Source organism: Glycine soja, chromosome 3, assembly GCF_004193775.1.
Source record: "Glycine soja cultivar W05 chromosome 3, ASM419377v2, whole genome shotgun sequence".
Classification (NCBI taxonomy): Eukaryota; Viridiplantae; Streptophyta; class Magnoliopsida; order Fabales; family Fabaceae; genus Glycine; species Glycine soja.
The window spans coordinates 27,937,975-27,956,906 of record NC_041004.1 but is presented as its reverse complement, the minus strand read 5'-3'; the positions used below and the strand labels follow the sequence as shown (position 1 = coordinate 27,956,906).

The 18,932-nt window shown below is 34.5% G+C and overlaps 1 protein-coding gene and 1 long non-coding RNA gene across 2 annotated transcripts; both read right to left on the bottom strand.

The window, feature by feature from the left end:
• Positions 1-6,338: 6,338 nt before the first annotated feature.
• LOC114405080 (40S ribosomal protein S23-like) lies at positions 6,339-8,245 on the bottom strand. The gene is made up of 4 exons (XM_028367759.1): positions 8,241-8,245; positions 6,878-7,009; positions 6,645-6,771; positions 6,339-6,518 (listed from the first exon to the last, which is right to left on the bottom strand). Exons 1-4 carry the CDS (start codon positions 8,243-8,245, stop codon positions 6,447-6,449), a joined length of 336 nt encoding a protein of 111 aa, XP_028223560.1. The 3' UTR covers positions 6,339-6,446.
• A 1,680-nt stretch (positions 8,246-9,925) lies between these two features.
• On the bottom strand, positions 9,926-11,756 carry LOC114406358. Its single transcript, XR_003665413.1, has 7 exons — positions 11,537-11,756; positions 11,340-11,419; positions 11,114-11,214; positions 10,873-10,997; positions 10,431-10,639; positions 10,221-10,309; positions 9,926-10,038 (listed from the first exon to the last, which is right to left on the bottom strand). It is a non-coding gene; the product is annotated as an uncharacterized LOC114406358 (long non-coding RNA).
• Between the last annotated feature and the right edge of the window lie 7,176 nt (positions 11,757-18,932).

Genomic DNA, 18,932 nt, shown 5'->3' with positions numbered 1-18,932 from the left:
CTAAAGTGGTTTTTGGATGGGTCCATTGGTACTGGACTAGACAAAAGGGTCTAGACTCCTCATGTCTTTTCTTGGTATGTTGCTCCATGGAAACAATTTCTTCTTCCTTTTCTTGGTGTTGGGTTTTTTTTTTGGTCTGAACATTGCCCTGCTATTCTCTGAGAATGCTTTGAACCTTTTTAGCAAGTCCAAAGGTCTCTAGAGCTTTGTCTTCATCAGCCATGGTTCTGGCCAGTTTCTTCTGCCTCCTTTGTTGGATGTTATCCTGATCAATAGGGTAATGAGCCTAATTCTTTTAATGTCAACCTTCATTGGCTTCAGGTTGATAGCACTAAAGTATAGCTATCTGGCAATGAATGTTCCCTTGCTGATGATGGAGTTCTTGGAGTCCTCGTTTAGTCTCTCAAAGACACGAAAATGCCATGTATTCCTATAGGAATTGATTGATGAGGGCAACATAGAGGATGTCATCCACTCCTCTCGAGGTCTTCATGTCCCTTAGTAAAGAAATCTCGTCCATCAAATGGAATAGCACAAATTTGTGTAGGTTAGACACATACTCTTTTGAACCCATTTTGTGCATTAAACTCTTTTGAGTGATGTTGGACCATATTTTGGCAACTTCACACAAAAGGTTATATCGTACCTTCTTCTTCCCATCTGCTTCCTTGAAGTTTTTCCCATAAATGCCTTTAGGATGTGGATCTCATGTTTTCTCCCAACCTTCCTAGTTGTGCTTCCTTTTCTAATGCACCCTGTGACTTGTGCAATAGTGTCCATGGACAACATGACCTCTTTTCCAAGAACCTTGGACATAATGGTCTTCTAGTCCTTCATCTAAGCATTCCTCGAGAACACTATGATAAGCTTTAGGTATATCATCTGAGGGTTGTTGAAATAACCGTGAATTCTGCAGAGAAGCAGAGTTCATTGTATGTTAAGGTCGAGGCCTTCCAACATATTGATGTTGAAGTAGTGCTCGACGTGAATAGTAGGTTCTCCATCAGGGTGAATGGAGGTTGTGTCAGTGGTGATAATGGTGGTTGCAGAAGCAATGTTTTCCCTGGAGTTTGACATGGTTTTGGAGAGAGGAGAGACTAGTGTTTTAGAAAGGTTTTCTTGAGAGAGTAAATATTGTGAAGATGAATCATTTCCTTGATTTCTTAGAGTTTATAAAGGGAATATGGGTGATTTTCCCTAGGCTTTTGAAAAGTATTTAATGTGGCCTGTTAATGAAGGGTCGCTCAACCATCAAAATGTCATATTTTAATAAGATATAGGGTTTTCAAAATATCCCTTGTTCACTTGTAGTCGTCCAATCATGCATGTATGTATGGCCATTGCATGATATGTCCTTTGGATGCAAAATATGACTTGTCACACATTTAGACACTAATCATTCCTTTAGTAAGGCCATTTTGAGTTGATCTCTTAACAAAATTAACCTTTCTTCAGTAAGGGGTTTTGTTAAAATGTCAGGAAGTTGACTATTAGTGGGTACAAACTATAGTTTCATTGTTCCCTTCAGAATATGGTCCTTTGGAAAGTGGTACTTAATTTCTATATGCTTGACTCATGAATGTAGAGTAGGGCTTTAAGGATACTTATTGCAACTTTATTATCACAATAGATAAGGATGTTTTATTCATATATAATATAGTCTTCTGGTTGGTTCTTTATCCATATCAGTTGAGTGTAGCGGCTTGATTCTGATATGTATTTTGCTTCCATAGTGGATACTGCTACCACTTTATTTCCCACACCAGGGATATCCAACAAGGTCATTGCACCCCCCATGTACATACACAACATACATCATCACAATGTATTTTCAACATCATCAACATTTCATCTCAATGTCATTATCAACATCAACATCATCTCATCTCAATATCATTCTCAACATCAACATCGTCTTATCTCAATGACATTATCAACAACAACAACATCATCTCATATTAACATAATCATCAATAACAACATCAACTCATTAACATAATCATCAATAACAACATCATCTCATATCAATATTATCATAAACATCATCGTCACCTCATATGAATTAATGTCATCAGTAGCAATATCATCAATAAGTCACATTCCGCATATACATACATATATAGTTAATGCCAGAGATTCACACTCCCCAGGCCTTCAGACAACACAAGTTTAAAAAAAACAATAATGTCATTTATTAATAATATATGTGTCACATTCCATTAGTCAAAACATTGTTTTTCTTGAAAACCAGTATGCAACAGGGACAAGCATACATCCTTATAGTTAGGTTCTCTGACCCAAACTATGGTATCAAAAGCCATAAATTATAGTAAACTCCCCTCACCTAGTGTGAGCTCTACGTCAATTCCTCTTTGCGTCGCTCAGAGACCTCTCTCGTTCACATTCTTCAGTCCAAATGCAAGGTTCTATATACCAAATTAAAGAAATTTGGTATTGATTTCAGAAATAAGGTTAATGACAACATTCGGGGTTAATTACCCTTGTCAAAATATAAAGGGCTAAGGGGGTGCTTCGGATGTTAATAAAAGGAGACATCATTTTGAAATTTTGATCACGCCAATGTGATCGGAGTTTAGTGAAGGTCACGAAAATAACATCCAATTCATAAAAAGATAACTTTTACAACGTCTCATTTTCAAGGGTTCTTCAAAGGAAGTGTAAAAACACCTCATTACAGTACCCAAAACACAAGAGACACTAAGATAAACTCAAACTAACTAAGAGAAAGTCTTAAAAGTCAAGATTACCTCAAAAAAGCTATGAAATAAAGGATTGATGGATTTTTCTCCACCGAATCCTTGAGGTAGATTATGAGGATTCCGCTCTGATTAAAATATTCCTCTTGGTGTGAGGGTTCGGCGGCAAGCAACGACGGCTCATGGTAGCCACCGTGGTCGTGGGTGGTGGAAAAGGTGTCAGGGTTTGGGTGGGCATTTGGAGAGGAGGAGAGTGAAAAAATCATGTTTTTTACATTGAAGAACATATTTATAATCTGTATATCTCGCTTAGCGAGCTTGTCTCACTAAGCGGGAGTTCACTTTTCATGCTTAGCACGATAATTCATGCTGAGAGTAACTTCCTTTGCGCTAAGCGCGACAATTCTCGCTCAGCGGAATTCCCTCTCGGTTGGAATTGCGTTTAGTGCGCTAATTCTCGCTCAGTGCAATTCCCTCTTGGGTTGGAATTACACTTAGCATGCTTCTCACGCTAAGCAAGAGATCAAAAGTTGTTATTTTCAAAATCCCAACAGTCAAACTATGAACAATTGTCTTAGGAACATCCAACCAGAACTTGAAGACGATTCAATGGTTAACGAATGCAGGATCGCGATTTTTACTGAAATAGGTTTAAGTAAAATTTGAAATCTCATAATTTCAACTTAGCTCAATAAACTCCACATAACTCAAAATCCACATGAAGCAAATCACGCATGACTAATTCAAGCCATACCTCAACTCATTCAAGTCAACCATATAGTCAAATAACACGATAAATACAATTAAACATCGATTTATAATTAGCAATATTTCAAGGTGTTACAGGAGATACATGGAGAAGAAGATGAAGAACAAGGAATTAAAGTGAATTGATTGAACAAAAAGATAAAGGAAGTTGCTCTTGATACCACATGATGTAGCTCCATATGGAGCTTGTAGGCCTTGGATCTTTTTCATCAATGGGGTCCTTTGCTTCTTGAAGATCAATGATAATGGAATGGAGAAGGAAGAAAGATGATTGGAGATGCCACTTCAAGGAGAAGATGAGTCAAGAACAAGCTCACCACCATAGGAAGCCATGACTAAGAGCTTGAAGGTAGGAGAAGATGAGTGGAGGGAGAAGGAGAGAAGGAACATGAAATTTTATGTCTCAAATGAGGTATGAACTTTGAAGTGCAATTCACAAATGATTAAAGTTGAAAAAATGCACACACAAGGTCTCTATTTATAGCCTAAGTGTCACACAAAATTGGAGGAAAATTTAAATTTCTATTCAAATTTCACTTGAATTTGAATTTGAATTCGTGGAGCCAAATTTGGAGCCAAAAATTCACTAATTATGATTAGTAAATTTTAACTATGGTTTAGCCTACTAATCCAAGATCAAGTCCAAGATTCTCCACTAACTGTGTGCTTAGGTGTCATGAGGCATATAAAGCATGACGGACATGCACAAAGTGTGACTATATGATATGACAATGGGGTGTAGCAAGCAAATGCTCACCTCCCTCTTAGAAACGTCCAAAATTTAATTGGATTGGGCTTCTTCCAATTCAATTAAATTTCTCTCCCAACACACACATCAAATAGTGCACTTAATACATGTGAAATTACAAAACTACCCCTAATACAAAAACTAGTCTAAGTGTCATTAAATACAAGGGTTGAAAAATCCTACATTACTAAGGTACCCTCCCTACACTATGGAGTCCTAAATACAAGACCCAAAAATAATGAAACCTTAATCTAATATATAAAAAGATAAGTGGGCTCATACTGAGCCCATGGACCCAAAATCTATCCTAAGGCTCATGAAAACCCTAGGGCCTTCTCTTGCATCTTTGGCTCAGTCTTCTTGGAATCTTCTATCCAATGTCCTTGGGGAGCATGATTGGATCAAAAACCGTCTTACAAGGGTAAAATTTCTAATACGGTTTTTCAGAGAACCGTCTTAGAATGTCTTTTCTTAAAACAAAAAAAAGTTAAAAAATTTGAAAATTCTAATATGGTTTTCACAAAAACCGTCTTAGAAAGTAGACATTCTAAGATGATTTTTCAGGGAACCGTCTTATAATGTGTTTGTTTAAATATTATTTTTAAAAATTAAATATTCTAAGATGGTTTTGTCCTAAAATCCGTCTTAGAATTAATTTTTGTAAAAATATAATAAATTATTTTCTGCACTATTTTTAATATTTTTTATCTTTTAATTATTATTGTAATGTAAACCACTTATTATTTTATTTCAACATGTCATTATACATTGATATTAAAATATCACACTAACTACATATACAAAAAAAGTTAATTTCAAAAAATTAAAAAGCACAAACAGGAACGACAATGTCTACTTTTATGCTAGTTTCATAAAAAACACTTACAACTTTATCTCATGATTATAATTTTAACAAATCCTCCACCAGTAGAAATAACAAGTTGATGCATCAGGGATAGCTTATGTAGCACCTCAGTCTAAAATGGTAAGATGGGAAGCGAAATGATGAATGCAATAACAGAACCACAAAAATAATCAAGAACAATTCATGATACTCTTATAGTCTTATATCAAGACGGAAACCTTGTTTGATGTAAATGACAGTTAAGTCATTTAAAATGTTACTCCCATCAAACATTAGTTATGTTTAGAAATTGATCCTTTTAACAATTTATTATTTAATCATTTAATTACTTATTTATTCATCCCTTTAACTAGACACATACTATTCCATATTTAATCAATTATGCTTATACCTTGAATAAACACTAAAACTTTCATGAAAAGATTAACAAGCTCTAGGGTTGTTAATAATGATTTCGGCACAAATTGTCAAAATTAGGGGGCGTAAATTTGTTAAACACATAGCATAAATAGTATAAAGGAATCAAACTACATAACAAAACTAAAATTTTAACTAGTGGTCATTATCTTTTTGTTTGTGTCTCACTCCTGGTGTCTGGATGCATGTGTTGGTAAGGAAAAGTGAGAGGTGTCTATTAGTACTGGCTATAGTAGGGCCGTATGGACCCATTTATAATGGTTGTGTATGTAAAAGAGAAGAAGCTTATTCTGTCAGTTTTTATAAGCTCATAGGTTCTGTTCTGGGCAAGTTAAAAGTGGAGGACATCATATATATATATAAAAAGAACCCAAATGAGTATCAAACAGACCCGCTTCCCATTTTAGATAATAAAACTTGATTAAATTATTGAAATTAAGTAATGTACCTGAAGTGTAGATAATATTGCTGATGCCAAAGCCACTCTCAGTTTATAGGTGCTGCTTTTGTTAACACTATCAAGCTTAAACTTGATTTGCCATGTGGATCCTTGATATGTGTTATCATCTTTCTTTTTGAAAATGGGTAGCAAAAATGTAGAAATTAAGTAATGATTGGCCACATATTAATGATAATTTTGTAAAGCAAAACCCATTATGAAACTATCTCTACCTGGTAACTTGAGCAAAGAACCAATCTTTGGTGTAGTCACTAACACCAGTTGTGTAGATCAAGTCTTTGTCAGGGTATAGTTCTGCATATCTCTCCCATAACTCATATTGCCTAAAATTGCCAAATAAAATCCACTACAAGTCTATATCAATTATATAAACCCCTTCTTTCTGTTACTAAAAATGTTAAATGAAGTTCAACAAAATAACTAGAAAATATACAAATTTGTTCATAAAACCTGTTCACCTCAAAATAAAATTCATAATACTTGAGAGAAACTATTGAAAATAGCATGACCTTTTTGTCCAAATCCAGCAATCAAGACTTCATCCTAAACAACCATGGCCACACCCCATGTTACACAACGGATACAAATAACAATTTATCAAAGAAACTCAAGTTGTTTCCAGGAGTATAAAAAAGATAATAAAACTAGCAAACATGGACAAGCACTCGCATGCTCTTCAATGTAGTTCAAGCAACCATCATTAGGGACAAAAGCGGCAATCTTCTTCCAATTCTTGATAAGTTGAACCCTGACACAATTTGGAATGGCAGAGTTGGGCTGCTTAGCCTCAATACCTCTGCAAATAGAAAAACACCTTAATTTCTTAAAACTGTATACTCTAACCAAATCAAATAAATATTCCAGTGAAAGATATACAAATCAAGTTAACCTAATAATCTTACATCTTTTCAAGGCCAATTCCCTTGGCATAGGATGAACCAGCAAAAGGTTTCTTCCATTCAATTCCAAGATGGGATTTCTTGTATGACTTGTCAACCCACCTTTGCCTCCTGCTGTGGGACTTGAGCCAGATTCTATAATTTAAAACTATGCACAAATTAATTATACATTTTATTCTAAAGCTCTTGTAAGCTATTATTTTGAGACTAACTACGCTAAGTTTGAATAAACTTCTTATAATAGGAGAAAAAAAACAAAAAAAAAAACAAAACCAAATAATCTTCTTAAATAAAACCAAATAATTTTAATTTTTGAAAGAACTTTATTTTATTTTTTCTTCTATAAATACTTATAAATTTCCATCTTTGTAGGTCAAGAAATTTGGCTTATCCTTCCAATTGGTTGTCCACATTTCCTATATATATATATATATATATATATTCATGTCCCACAATTGAATAATAATTCAGCACAAAAAAATGACAAAGAGAGAAAAATATTATAGCTAGAATCATTTAAAGAGAAACTCATCATATAATAATCCATGCCCTTTGATCGATGTGTGAAAAATTTTACATTAATAACACGTGCCAATTAAAATACTCAAAAAAATGAATGTGAAGAATTTAGTTTAATATAAACAAACAAACAGTACTTCAACTTTTCATTGCTCTAATATGGTAATGGTTAAAAGATTTAAACTATTTTTATGAAAAATTATAACATTTAATGCTACTAATACACATTCTACCATTTTTTAATAAAAATAATATTTTCTTATTCCTTAATCATTTTCCTAAGTTAGCAAAACTATTTTCTTGAAAATTGTAATAATGAGTACTAAGATGTATTGAACTGTGTGTAAAGGTTTGGCTTACTTAAGCGTTAAGCGTGTGGTTTTACATTCAATATCTGATTTATATATGTGTGAAAAAGAAAATTGGAAGAGGTTTCTACTTTAACGCTTAACTTTATTTTGAGAGACTGATCTATTACCTATCAGGAGAAAGAAAGAAATCCTCAGGGAAACTCTAAAAAAAATTATAACTTAAATTATCAAAGAAAAAAAAGAGCCTTCAACAAACTTAATTAGGGGCTAGTATCTATTTATAGATTCTTATATGAATATATAAGAATTAATTTGTTTAATGTTATAAAAAAAATATGAATATTTTAAAACTAATGGCATACTAAGTTGGAGATTTAAAAATTAAATGTATTGTAAGAGCATTATCCTACTTAAACAAGAATGAAGAAGACACTGAAATAGGCATAGAAAGACAGGAAATAATACAAGAGGTAAGTAAGAGCTTGTAATAAATCAACGAGCATTTTGGTTAGATTCAAATCTTCGAGTTTAGGTACCTCATATGCAGTATGCAGTATGCAGAATCATAACATACAATTTGAGCCAAACTAACCAAGAAATGATACTTTAACTACCAAGGCGCAAAAGCATAAATCTTACCAACAACTTTTTCCCTTTATGATCCTCCTCTCACAGAGAAAGTGCAATTGCATGGTCAATGTCTTCTTTCTCAATATCTGTCAAATCATCCTGCTTTCAATTTGTAACTATTACAAATGCAATATATCTGCTGAAAAGTCCCTTTTAAGCAGTATAAAAAATCCCCTACACAAGAACTCAGATATACTTCCAAGTCTTAGACTTTTGATTTGTAAACAGAGAGATTGCAAAGGAGTTCTCAAAATTCAGATAACAATATCATTATTTAAGGTCCAATAGTTCCATTCATGATTAACAGTTAAGTTCATAATTCACTGGTAATTGACTATATGAAGATTTTGAGGATTTACTGCATTTTGCCATTATGATCTTGGTGTCTAATTGGTTTTCATCCTTAATCTTTAGAAAAGGGCGCATAACAAGACTTTCAACAAAATGACAATTAAAAGACAAGGTTGTTATAATTGTTAGCAGCAAATGCATTCATTCTCTTGACTGACATGCTTGCACAAAGTTTGTGACATATCCTGCATAGTCTTATCAGACATTAACCTTGATAGCCAATTCAGATAGGCTGGGGTGAAAATTACGACAAGTTTGTCATTGAATAAGGCCTCAAAGATTATGGTACCAAATCCAAGAAATGCATTACCTTGGAATTAAAAAGTTACTGTCAAAGAAATGCACTACCTTGGAATTAAAAAATTACTGTCATTTTCTTCAACTAAATGGACAGAATGCACTCTTCCACTTCATGTGACAACTGTCACTTGCAAACATGATATGAACATTAAAAAAGCAAAAGAACTTATAGCTATGAGAAAATCCATGTTGCTTTAATACTCAAAACCAGTGTAAATTGATTACACGGTCAAAATGAAAATGTTACATATACAACTTTCAGCAGATATTGACTATTACTATTTTCAGAAGGCAAATATGCCACACTTTATGTGCAAGTTGTGCCCCATGTGCATTTCAATATAATGATAAAGCATAAAGAGGTTAACCTGAAATAGATATGGTTCCAAGGAAGTAAAGAACACATTTCTCGACATAAACCAACAAGAAATGCCTGATAAAAAAATCACACAAGTGATTGTCTAACAATCAAAATTAGCAATGTCGATTTGGTGCTTACTCACACCTCAAGTGTGCAACCATTCAGCAAAGCATGTTAGAATGATTATTGTGAACAAAAAATACCACCAATCCCTGATTCACCCTGCTACATCTCCTTCCAGTGTTGCTCTACTAATGGATCTGGACTCTTTAATATTCTCCTCATTTGCCTATTTACATAATTATAAAGCATATATATGAGTCAAATGAACAAGTAAAATTAAAAAACAATTTACCATAGGCAAAATCTTATTTGGTCACCTGTCTTGAGCATGTTGAGCAGGGAATGTAGGCATAAATTCGTTAGACTTCGGAAGGGGAACTTCACGAAACCACTCATGGTTTAGAGCTTCTTCTCCTGTGATCGGCCGTGTATATTAATGATAATAACTCATATTCTTAATAAACACTGAAACCAATTACTATTTACTAAATTAAGTCAAGCGGTGTGAATTATTTACCTTTTCAGGGTCATAAGTTAGAAGCTTGTTCAACAAATCAAATCCAGAATAAAAAAGAATTGGTGATCCAGTGAATGATGTTACAGGAAATTTTTTGTGCAGGAGATTATACCTGAAAGGAACATTCTGGTGATTAATATAAACTAATAAAAGTTGAGTAGAAGTAACCAAGAAAGGCCAAATAGCCAGACTAGAACCACCCAGAGTTGAAAGCCTAGGAAAACAGTGACAAAAAATAAGAATAGGGGAACTAAATAGTAAAATTCTTAAATAAAGGAAATTATAAATACTTACTTATTTTTTACAAAATTGACCTTGACTCGAGGTAATTTTGAGAACCCAGGCCAAATTGTTTCATTTGGTGTGCCAAGAATTCTGAAAATCTGAAAGTAAATTAATAAATGTTAATAGGCCTACGCCGCTTAAAGAGGCACAAAATGTAGAAAGACCAAAGTGAGAGCAAGAACTTATCCACTACAAGTCTAAAATGGCGTTAATGCATACCTTGTCAAGTTGTTCAAATTCGGTCTTCCCATTAAGCAGTGGTTCCTTGGACAATAGCTCAACCATTATACAACCCAGAGACCACATGTCAATGGTTGTTGAATATTGTTTTGTCCCAAGAAGAAGTTCAAGAGCCTTGAAAAACAACTAGATAACCATTATTAACTAAATGATCTCTTCCATTGCAAGGGAATGATGTCCGAGACATTCTAAAATACAAAGTAAAATAAAGTCAAATGCCACTAATAAAAGCAGCATCACAATGAAAGGACAGACTTCTGAGAGAATGTTTAGAAAAAGGATACAAGAATATATAAATATTAACATTCAAAAGACAAGATAATTATACTGGAAAAAAAGTTCTTGGAGAATATTATCAAATTAAGATTAAGTTCTACGACAATGGAAGCACCATATCCACACAACACATGAAAAACTATACCTTCAAATCAGACTCCACCATAGTTTCATAATAGGTCTTAAGAGTGCCATAATGCAGGCAAAGGAACTTCAATGGCTTAGGAACTGATCGAAGTCATAGAGCTCGTGGAAGTTCAAATTTATTGCCTACAACACATAACCATAAATTCCAATTTCAAAAACACATTCAAAACTAGAATAAATAGCCAAAAATTCCCATTCAAATCAAAATTTGTTCAGTTTGAGCATAAAACTAGGTTTACCTTATGCTCTCGAGTGCAACCTTCTGCAATCCCTGGTCAAGATCCTAAAACCTCTCCACATACAACTCCAGTTGTTGCTTCAAAGCCAAATCCTCATCGAACTGCACAAATTTCCACAGACACAATTGATTTTTCGAGCCTGAGAAAGCTTACTAGAAATTTAAGTTCTGGAACGAGTGAAAATTTGAAGCAAGGATTTTGGACTCACTAGATCTTCATTTTTTACCTTCTTCTTGGTAATGGCATTGGTGTTGGCATTGGTGTCGGCGCGATTAGGATCAAGCACCATTGGAGAAATTGGAAAGCCTAAAAGTGAGGAATGAAAGGGGATTGAACTATACGATGGAAGTTAAAAGAAAATTCCGCGAGTAGAAGAAAGTGTTGTTGGTGCCAGGAATAAGAAAACCAAGGGAAGAAGAATACATTTTGGGATAACTAAGAGAGAACTTAGTTGTGTCATGGTCCATGACAAAGATGAGGCAAAGAAGCGTGAACATGAGAAGGAACGTGCCCGCTGAGATCACTGATGGAGAGGTGGCCTTGGTCCCTCATGCAACGGCTTGGGAACCTAGAGGGGGAGTCGAAGAGTGAGAGGAGGAGACAAAATACATGGAGCGTGAGAGTGTAGATGGAAATATTAAACATATTTTAAGACGATTTGTAAAAACCATCTTAGAATAACAATTTATTTACAAAATTATCATTGTATCATATTCTAAGATAATTTTCCATAATCATCTTAAAATATGTGTTGTAAAATATAATTTTTGCAGTAGTGCGACCAGAACATGGGAAAATGGAAAACTAGTGTCCATTATGCAATTAACTCTACAAGCATATGGCTTCCTGATTTAAAGGAATTACATTGAATTAGAAAAGTCGTATCTTATTACAATGTTCTTGTCTCTATTGCTCTAGTAGAATAACACTCGTTGATCAATCCCTGCGACCACTACATCTTCTTCATTGGAACTTAAATTTGTGTTGGAAGTAAATAATAGAGCTAACACTTCATGCTAATGATTGACCTTCATATGCTAAAAATTAGATAAATCCGCCTGTGTGCATGTATGAAAATATCCCATGGAAAATCAAAATATATAGTTTCATTTCCAACTCTACCATCTTCTAAATTTCACTCGGACAATACTACAATAATAATACTCGGTAAGGCAGTAACCTTCTCTGGTCATATACTTTAATATCATCTTCAAATTTAGCTATAGAAATTTCCACAACAACAAGACGACACCAACTTTATTTACAATATTATCAAAATATTTTTTTGAAAATATAAAGGCATGTTCTGCACACCAATACTCTTTGAGAATAATAAAGATTTTAGAAACTTCAGTCCTTTGAATATCCAAAGATGGTTGGTTAAAACTGTAGTTAGAATACTTGTTATAAAAAAATACACATTTTCTTGGATTCTATTGCATCACACATTGTCTAGCCACCATAAGGCATGGCACAATGTGAAATGAACTCTTAGCAAGATTACACTTAGGAATGATATTAATGAATTTATCCCTTATATCTATGAAACATAGGATATTTCCTCCTCTCTCCAAGAAAAAAGTAGGGAAATCCTAGATTGAGACTTTGGCATGCCGAGTAAAAAATGGTTGAAACATCTACTATTAACAAAATCATGATGGTCTTGCCAAAAGGAAATATACTCGAAAGAATTACACTTCTACGATACTTAGGAACACCTATGTTAGAGACCAAGTGCCCTTGCCATATACCTGCATCTCAAAAATTAAACACCTTTAAAAAAATTAAAATGCATGCAATGCAGCCACAAAACAAAGTAAGCCTCTTCCACATTTGAAGCCTCAAATGGAATCACAAGCATAGTAGTAACACCTACCTCACGTGTGATCTAATTCTGGCTTTTGATTTAATGATTTGTTTCCTAAATTACCAATGATTAAGTTAATCTTGTAGTTACTAATTATGATATTAAAAAATGTTCCATTATGATCTCTTGAGTGAAAATATTCAATTACACATTGTTAATTTTGAACTCAAAAGGATGAGCAGTGACTCACGCAAGCAAGGGACACTAGGCAACACAAAATTATGGTTTCACCACCCGAGTTTTAGTTATTTGAAGTTTGAAACAAAAATCCCTAGAAACTTCGCATTAACTATTTTTAACAATGTTACAATTCCTCTCTTTCTGGAAGTATAGAGCTACATAACTTACTCTTTGTTGTTTTGAGGGAGTGAAAAGGAAGGAAAAGAAAAAAACCAAATGCCACAATTGTCAAACTCAGAGAGAATGGGGTAAAAACTATGTGTTCTCCTTTAGAGAATTCTCATTTAAATAGTATGATACAATCTGATTTCTAGCCTTGAAGTTTGCTAGAAAGCTATAAATGGTAACCTACAACTGGACTAACTAATTAAGAATATAATTACACAATTACAGCTATACAATCATGCAAGATATGCTTGTTTAAAGGGCCAACAAATATGCACAAATAATGCCAAATAATCTTCCTATCAATTCTATTGACATCCTCCCTCAAATTGATGCTTGTGAATCTATAAGCATCAATTTACTGACTAGGAAATTATGTCATTGTTGTGTCAAAGATTTGGTGAGGACGTTAGCTAGTTGAACAAATGTTGAGACATGAGGCTGAGTGATAATTCTGTGGTCATAGGCTTCCCTGATTTAATGGCAATCCACCTCTATGTGCTATGTTCTTTCATGTTATGCATGATTTGCTACAATCTGTATCGAAATTGTATTATCAACATACAATGGAGTTAGTGTTGTTTGTGAATAACCAAGTTTTGAAAGAAGGATCCATAACCAAACAATCTCAGAGCATGTTGCAGACATGGACCGATATTCTGCTTTGGTGGAAGATTTAGAGACTGATTCATGTTTCTTGCATTTCCAAGAGATAGGGGCATCTCCTAAAAACATACACCAACCAGTAATAGACTTCCTTGTGTCAAGACATCGAACTCAATAAACAATTGTTGTGTGCTTGAAGTTGTATTGTTGCACCTTTAGGAAAGAAAAGACCATGGCTAGGAGTGGCTAGCAAATATTTAATGATTCATTGTACTACTGTAAGATGAAAGTGTCTAGGAATTTGCATGAAGTTATTGACTGTGTGGACAACAAAAGAGATATCAAGTCTTCTGATGATTAGATAAATGAGACTTCCAACCAGTTTTCTATATAAAGTTAGGTCTTGTAGGAGTTCACCTTTATCCCATCTTAACTTGACATTAACCTCCATGGGAGTGTCAATCGTAGTTGTAGTGGTGAGACTAGCTAGTTAAATTAGACCCTAAGTATATTTGTGTTGAGTGACAAAGATGCCTTTTTGTTGGAACCATACTTCTAATCCTAAGAAAGAAGTGAGTTGTCCAAGATCTTTCATGTGGAAAGTTGTATGCAGCTATTGTTTGATTGTCGTGATAGCCTCTTGATCTAAGCCAGTGACAATAATGTCATCCACATAAACAAGGAGGATCACAATTCCTTTTAAGGTCCTTTGTAGAAGGAGAGATGGATCATAGCTACTTTGGATGAAGGAAAAGCCAAGTAGTGTTGCGCTAAACTTTTCAAACCACATTCTTAATGCCTGTTTTAATTCATACAAAGAACGTTTTAGCTTGCAAACAATATTAGGTAATGGTGAGGGCAAAATAGTAGGAAGTGAGGTCACCATGAAGGAAGGAATTTTTGACATCTAGCAGGTGAATTTATCAAGATTCAGATGCAGTAATGGCAATAATAGTCCTCACAGTAGTCATCTTGGCCACCAGTGCAAAGGTCTCTTCATAATCTAGGCTAAATTCTTGCTTATTTCCAAGAACAAACCAATCTAGCCTTGTATCGATCTATTGATCCATCTGAATGCAGCTTTATAGTGAATACAAATTTACTGCCAAGAGGTTTAACCAATGGAGGACATGGAACAATGTCCCATGTCTGATTTTCCACTAGTGCAAGAAGTTTAGTTTCTATAGCATCCTGCCAACATTTATGCTCCATTGCCTATTTATATGAAGAAGGAATAGGAATAGATGGTAAAGTTGTTGTCAAAGATAAAGGTTCGGAAAACCATACTTTTCTTGTGGTTTATGAATGCAAGTACTGCGACGTAAAGGTGTTGGTTCTAGTTGAAGGGCTGGATCAACAGTCGAAAAATGATTGGGAGGTGGTCTTGGAGGGATTGAAGGCTGAATTGGTGGAACATTTGGACGTCTTTCGTAGACCATGAAAGGAGGACAAGCTTTTTCTTCTACAAAATGGTTAGGAAACAATGGCAAAACTGATTATGATGTAGAAGAGTGAGTGTCTTGGTTAGTAGCAAAAAAATATGCATCTTCTTGAAAGATGACATTTCTAGAAACCCAAATCCTATGTAAATGAGGATCATAGCATATAAAACCTTTTTTATGGGCTGAGTAACCAAGAAAAACACATTTAACAAATTGAGCTATGAGTTTGGTGCATTCTAGTTGCTAAAGGTGAACAAAACAAACACAACCAAAGGTGCAAAGAGTGGAATAATTGGGTGGCTTACCGAATCGCCTTAAGAAAGGGGAATCATTGTTTAAGGCTAGAGAAGGAAGTCGATTAATGAGGTGGACAACAATTGAGAGAGCTCCACACCAAAAACAGTAGGGCACAAAGGAGTCTAACATTAAGGTACAAACAACATCAAGAAGATGGTGGTTTTTTCTTTTGGCTACCCCATTTTGTTGGTGTGTGGAAGGACACGACCTTTGAGATAATACACTATTTTCCTGCAAGAACTCTTGAAACAAATGAGATATGTATTTCCTCCCCCCCCCCCCCCCCCCATTGTCAAAACACAAAGTTTTAATTTTTTATGAAAAATGAGTTTGAACATAGGCATGAAAGAATTTAAATGTAGAGAATGTTTCAGCTTTAGAACGCAAAAAATAGACCCATGTGAAATGACTATAGTCGTCAATAAAAGTGATAAAATGCTTGTAATAAGCATGAGATATTACAAGTGTGATTCCCCACAAATCACTGTGAATTATGTCAAAAGGCTGATTTAAATTTGATTGGTGAATTAGAAATAGTAGGATTTTACTTTTATCAAGTTTACAAGAATTGCAATCAAATTAAACAGTACAAAAAGATGGGGAATGTTTATTGCCAAGAACTTCGGATTTCTTAAGTCATGAAATACATTGGAATTTGGGTGACCAAGACACTTATGCCATAATTGGAAATCAAGAGTTGTAGAATTACAAGAAATAAAAGGCAGAAAATAACATGGTGACTATGATGAATAAAGAGGAAAAAGACGTCCAACTTTAGGCCTATTCGTGATCATTTTCCATGGGTGTTGATCCTACACAAGACAACCAGATTTAGAGAATTCAACTCTACAATCATTGTCAACTAATTGACCAACTGAAATAAGGTTACTGGTGAGATCAGGGGAAACATAAACATTGGTAATAGATGAGGAAATATCACCAATTGTTGTGATAGGTAAATTGTTTCCATCCGCAGTGTGTATTTTCAAATTACCAGAGAAATTTGTAACATGGTATGGGTAACAACATTGTTAGTCATATGATTGGATACACTAGAGTCAAAATACCAAGGAGAGCTAGGTAAAGAAGCTTTAGCTGAAAGACCCAAAGTAGAAAATGTTGAAATGATCATTTGTTGAACCATTTCAGGGGTTAAAGTTGACACAGAAGCAGGCGGATCCTAATCCCCAAAATCAGGAGTAGTAGAAAAGCCAATAGTGGCAGTGAAGGCTATTGCATTTCTCCGTGGTTGTCTGATTTTACATTCTTTTATTATGTGACCTTTTTCCAGTAATTGTTGAACTTTTTAGGATAGTGGGAAGCAAAATGTCCATGGCCTATGCAACAAAAACATTGGATAGTACTCATGTCTCGTCCTTAAGGTCTGCCTTGTACTGCATACACCATAAAAAGGGAGATAGATTTCATTGTTCCATGTTTGTTTGAGTGAGGAGACATTGTTCTTCATGAAATAGTTCATTTAGGCATTCATCCAAGGAAGGGACACTAGCCCTATTCATTAGGTTGGTCTGACTACCCTCAAAACCATATCTCAATTTCATAAGAAATTAAACTTGTTTTGTGGTGTCATGAACATTTTGGACTGCAATTTGTCCTTCAGTTGACAAATTTTTATAGAAAATATCAGTATATGTAGCCCAAAGATTCATGAAATGAGAATATAAATTAGAAATTGAGAGACTATCCTATTGAAAAACAATAATTTTATGTTCAAGCTGAAACATGCGAGCAGTGTTATTCTGGTTATAAATTTTCTTCAGGTAATCTCACATCTTTGCACGGTGGTGCAAGGTTCGGCGGGTAGGAATTAGAAGGTTGAGCAGCATATAAATGAGGGTAAGACTTATAAATTTGAATCTTAAGATTTTGGGTTAAGATGTAGTGTCAGGTTCACTTATGTGGTTTTTTATGACCTATGTAAATCTCCTCGGTGTTTACCCCATTCGATTTCACAACAATTGGTATCAAAATCGGATTCAATTGTATGACTGGCTCAAATGAGTATAATGACAGCAATGGATCCATGCACATGGGGATTCCTCTGTGGCGGTGGATCTGATGACTGGCAGGATGAGTCCATGCAAGGATGACCATGAAGCGTGTCCTGTGGTAGAGCGACAATGCAAGGTACTAGGGCTTGCTGACAGTAATGGCTAGGCGGGCAAAGGCAACCACAATTAGGCTCTGAGGGCCACTATTGGATAATTGTAGACTGAAAATGGCTTCTGCTCGAGGGAAAAACTAACATGTGGAAGAGACTCACTCGAAGGGGAGATTATTGGAATACAAGCATGAGGTGAAGTCCTATATCAAGTAAAAATGAAAAGGTTGAACACTATATAAGTAAGCCTCAATCTTTGTACATTCTACAACATTCCATGATTTTGACCAGCTCATCAAGACACCACCTAGATGAAGTGTAGTTACTCGATAAAACAACAATGGATATCCGAGACCCATCTATTGTGAGCCCAATCATACTAGTTCTTGTTTTTATCTCTGCTCCCGTGGCAAGCTCCTCATCTATGAAAGTCAAGACTCCATTTGGAGGGCAACATTGACATGAGCAACAAAATTGGTACACGTGTCTTCTCCTATGAAGCTCAAGGGCAACAAAATTGATTTCATCTAAGGAATTCTAGGCAATAGTCCGCTTACACATTGGATCATTGTTGTGCTTGAATCATTTTTCAATTTGTATTAGGACAATAAATGCAATGTTTTCGGACTTGGTGCTTACAATATTAAAGCTATCAACCTTATATTGACTTCCTATTGTTTTTTTAGGATAGAAACGTCAATTTGGATCAGCAAATAGAAAATGTTCCAGTTGGAAAGGAACTTCTTCTAACCAGTATTTCTCAAGCAAATCAAAAACTAAAAATGCTAATTCATAAAGGTGTGTTTGGTTTGCATTTTCATTTTTTATTTTCATTTTCTGAAAACTATTTTCATCTTCAAAAGATTAGAATTCTGAAAACATGTTTGGTTTGACTTCTTGTTTTCTCTTTTTAGGAAATAAAAACACTGAAAATTTATGATATATTGACTTCTTGTCTTTTTTGTATTTTTAGATTTGCTTAAAATTACATTCTTGCCATCGCATTTTCATTTTACCCAAAATGAGGTTCCTGTTTTCAACTGAAAACACTGAAAATGAGATTTTATTGTTTTCATTTTCTGGTTGTTTCCTGTTTTCATTTTCACTGAAAATGTTTTCAAAAATCCAACCAAACATATT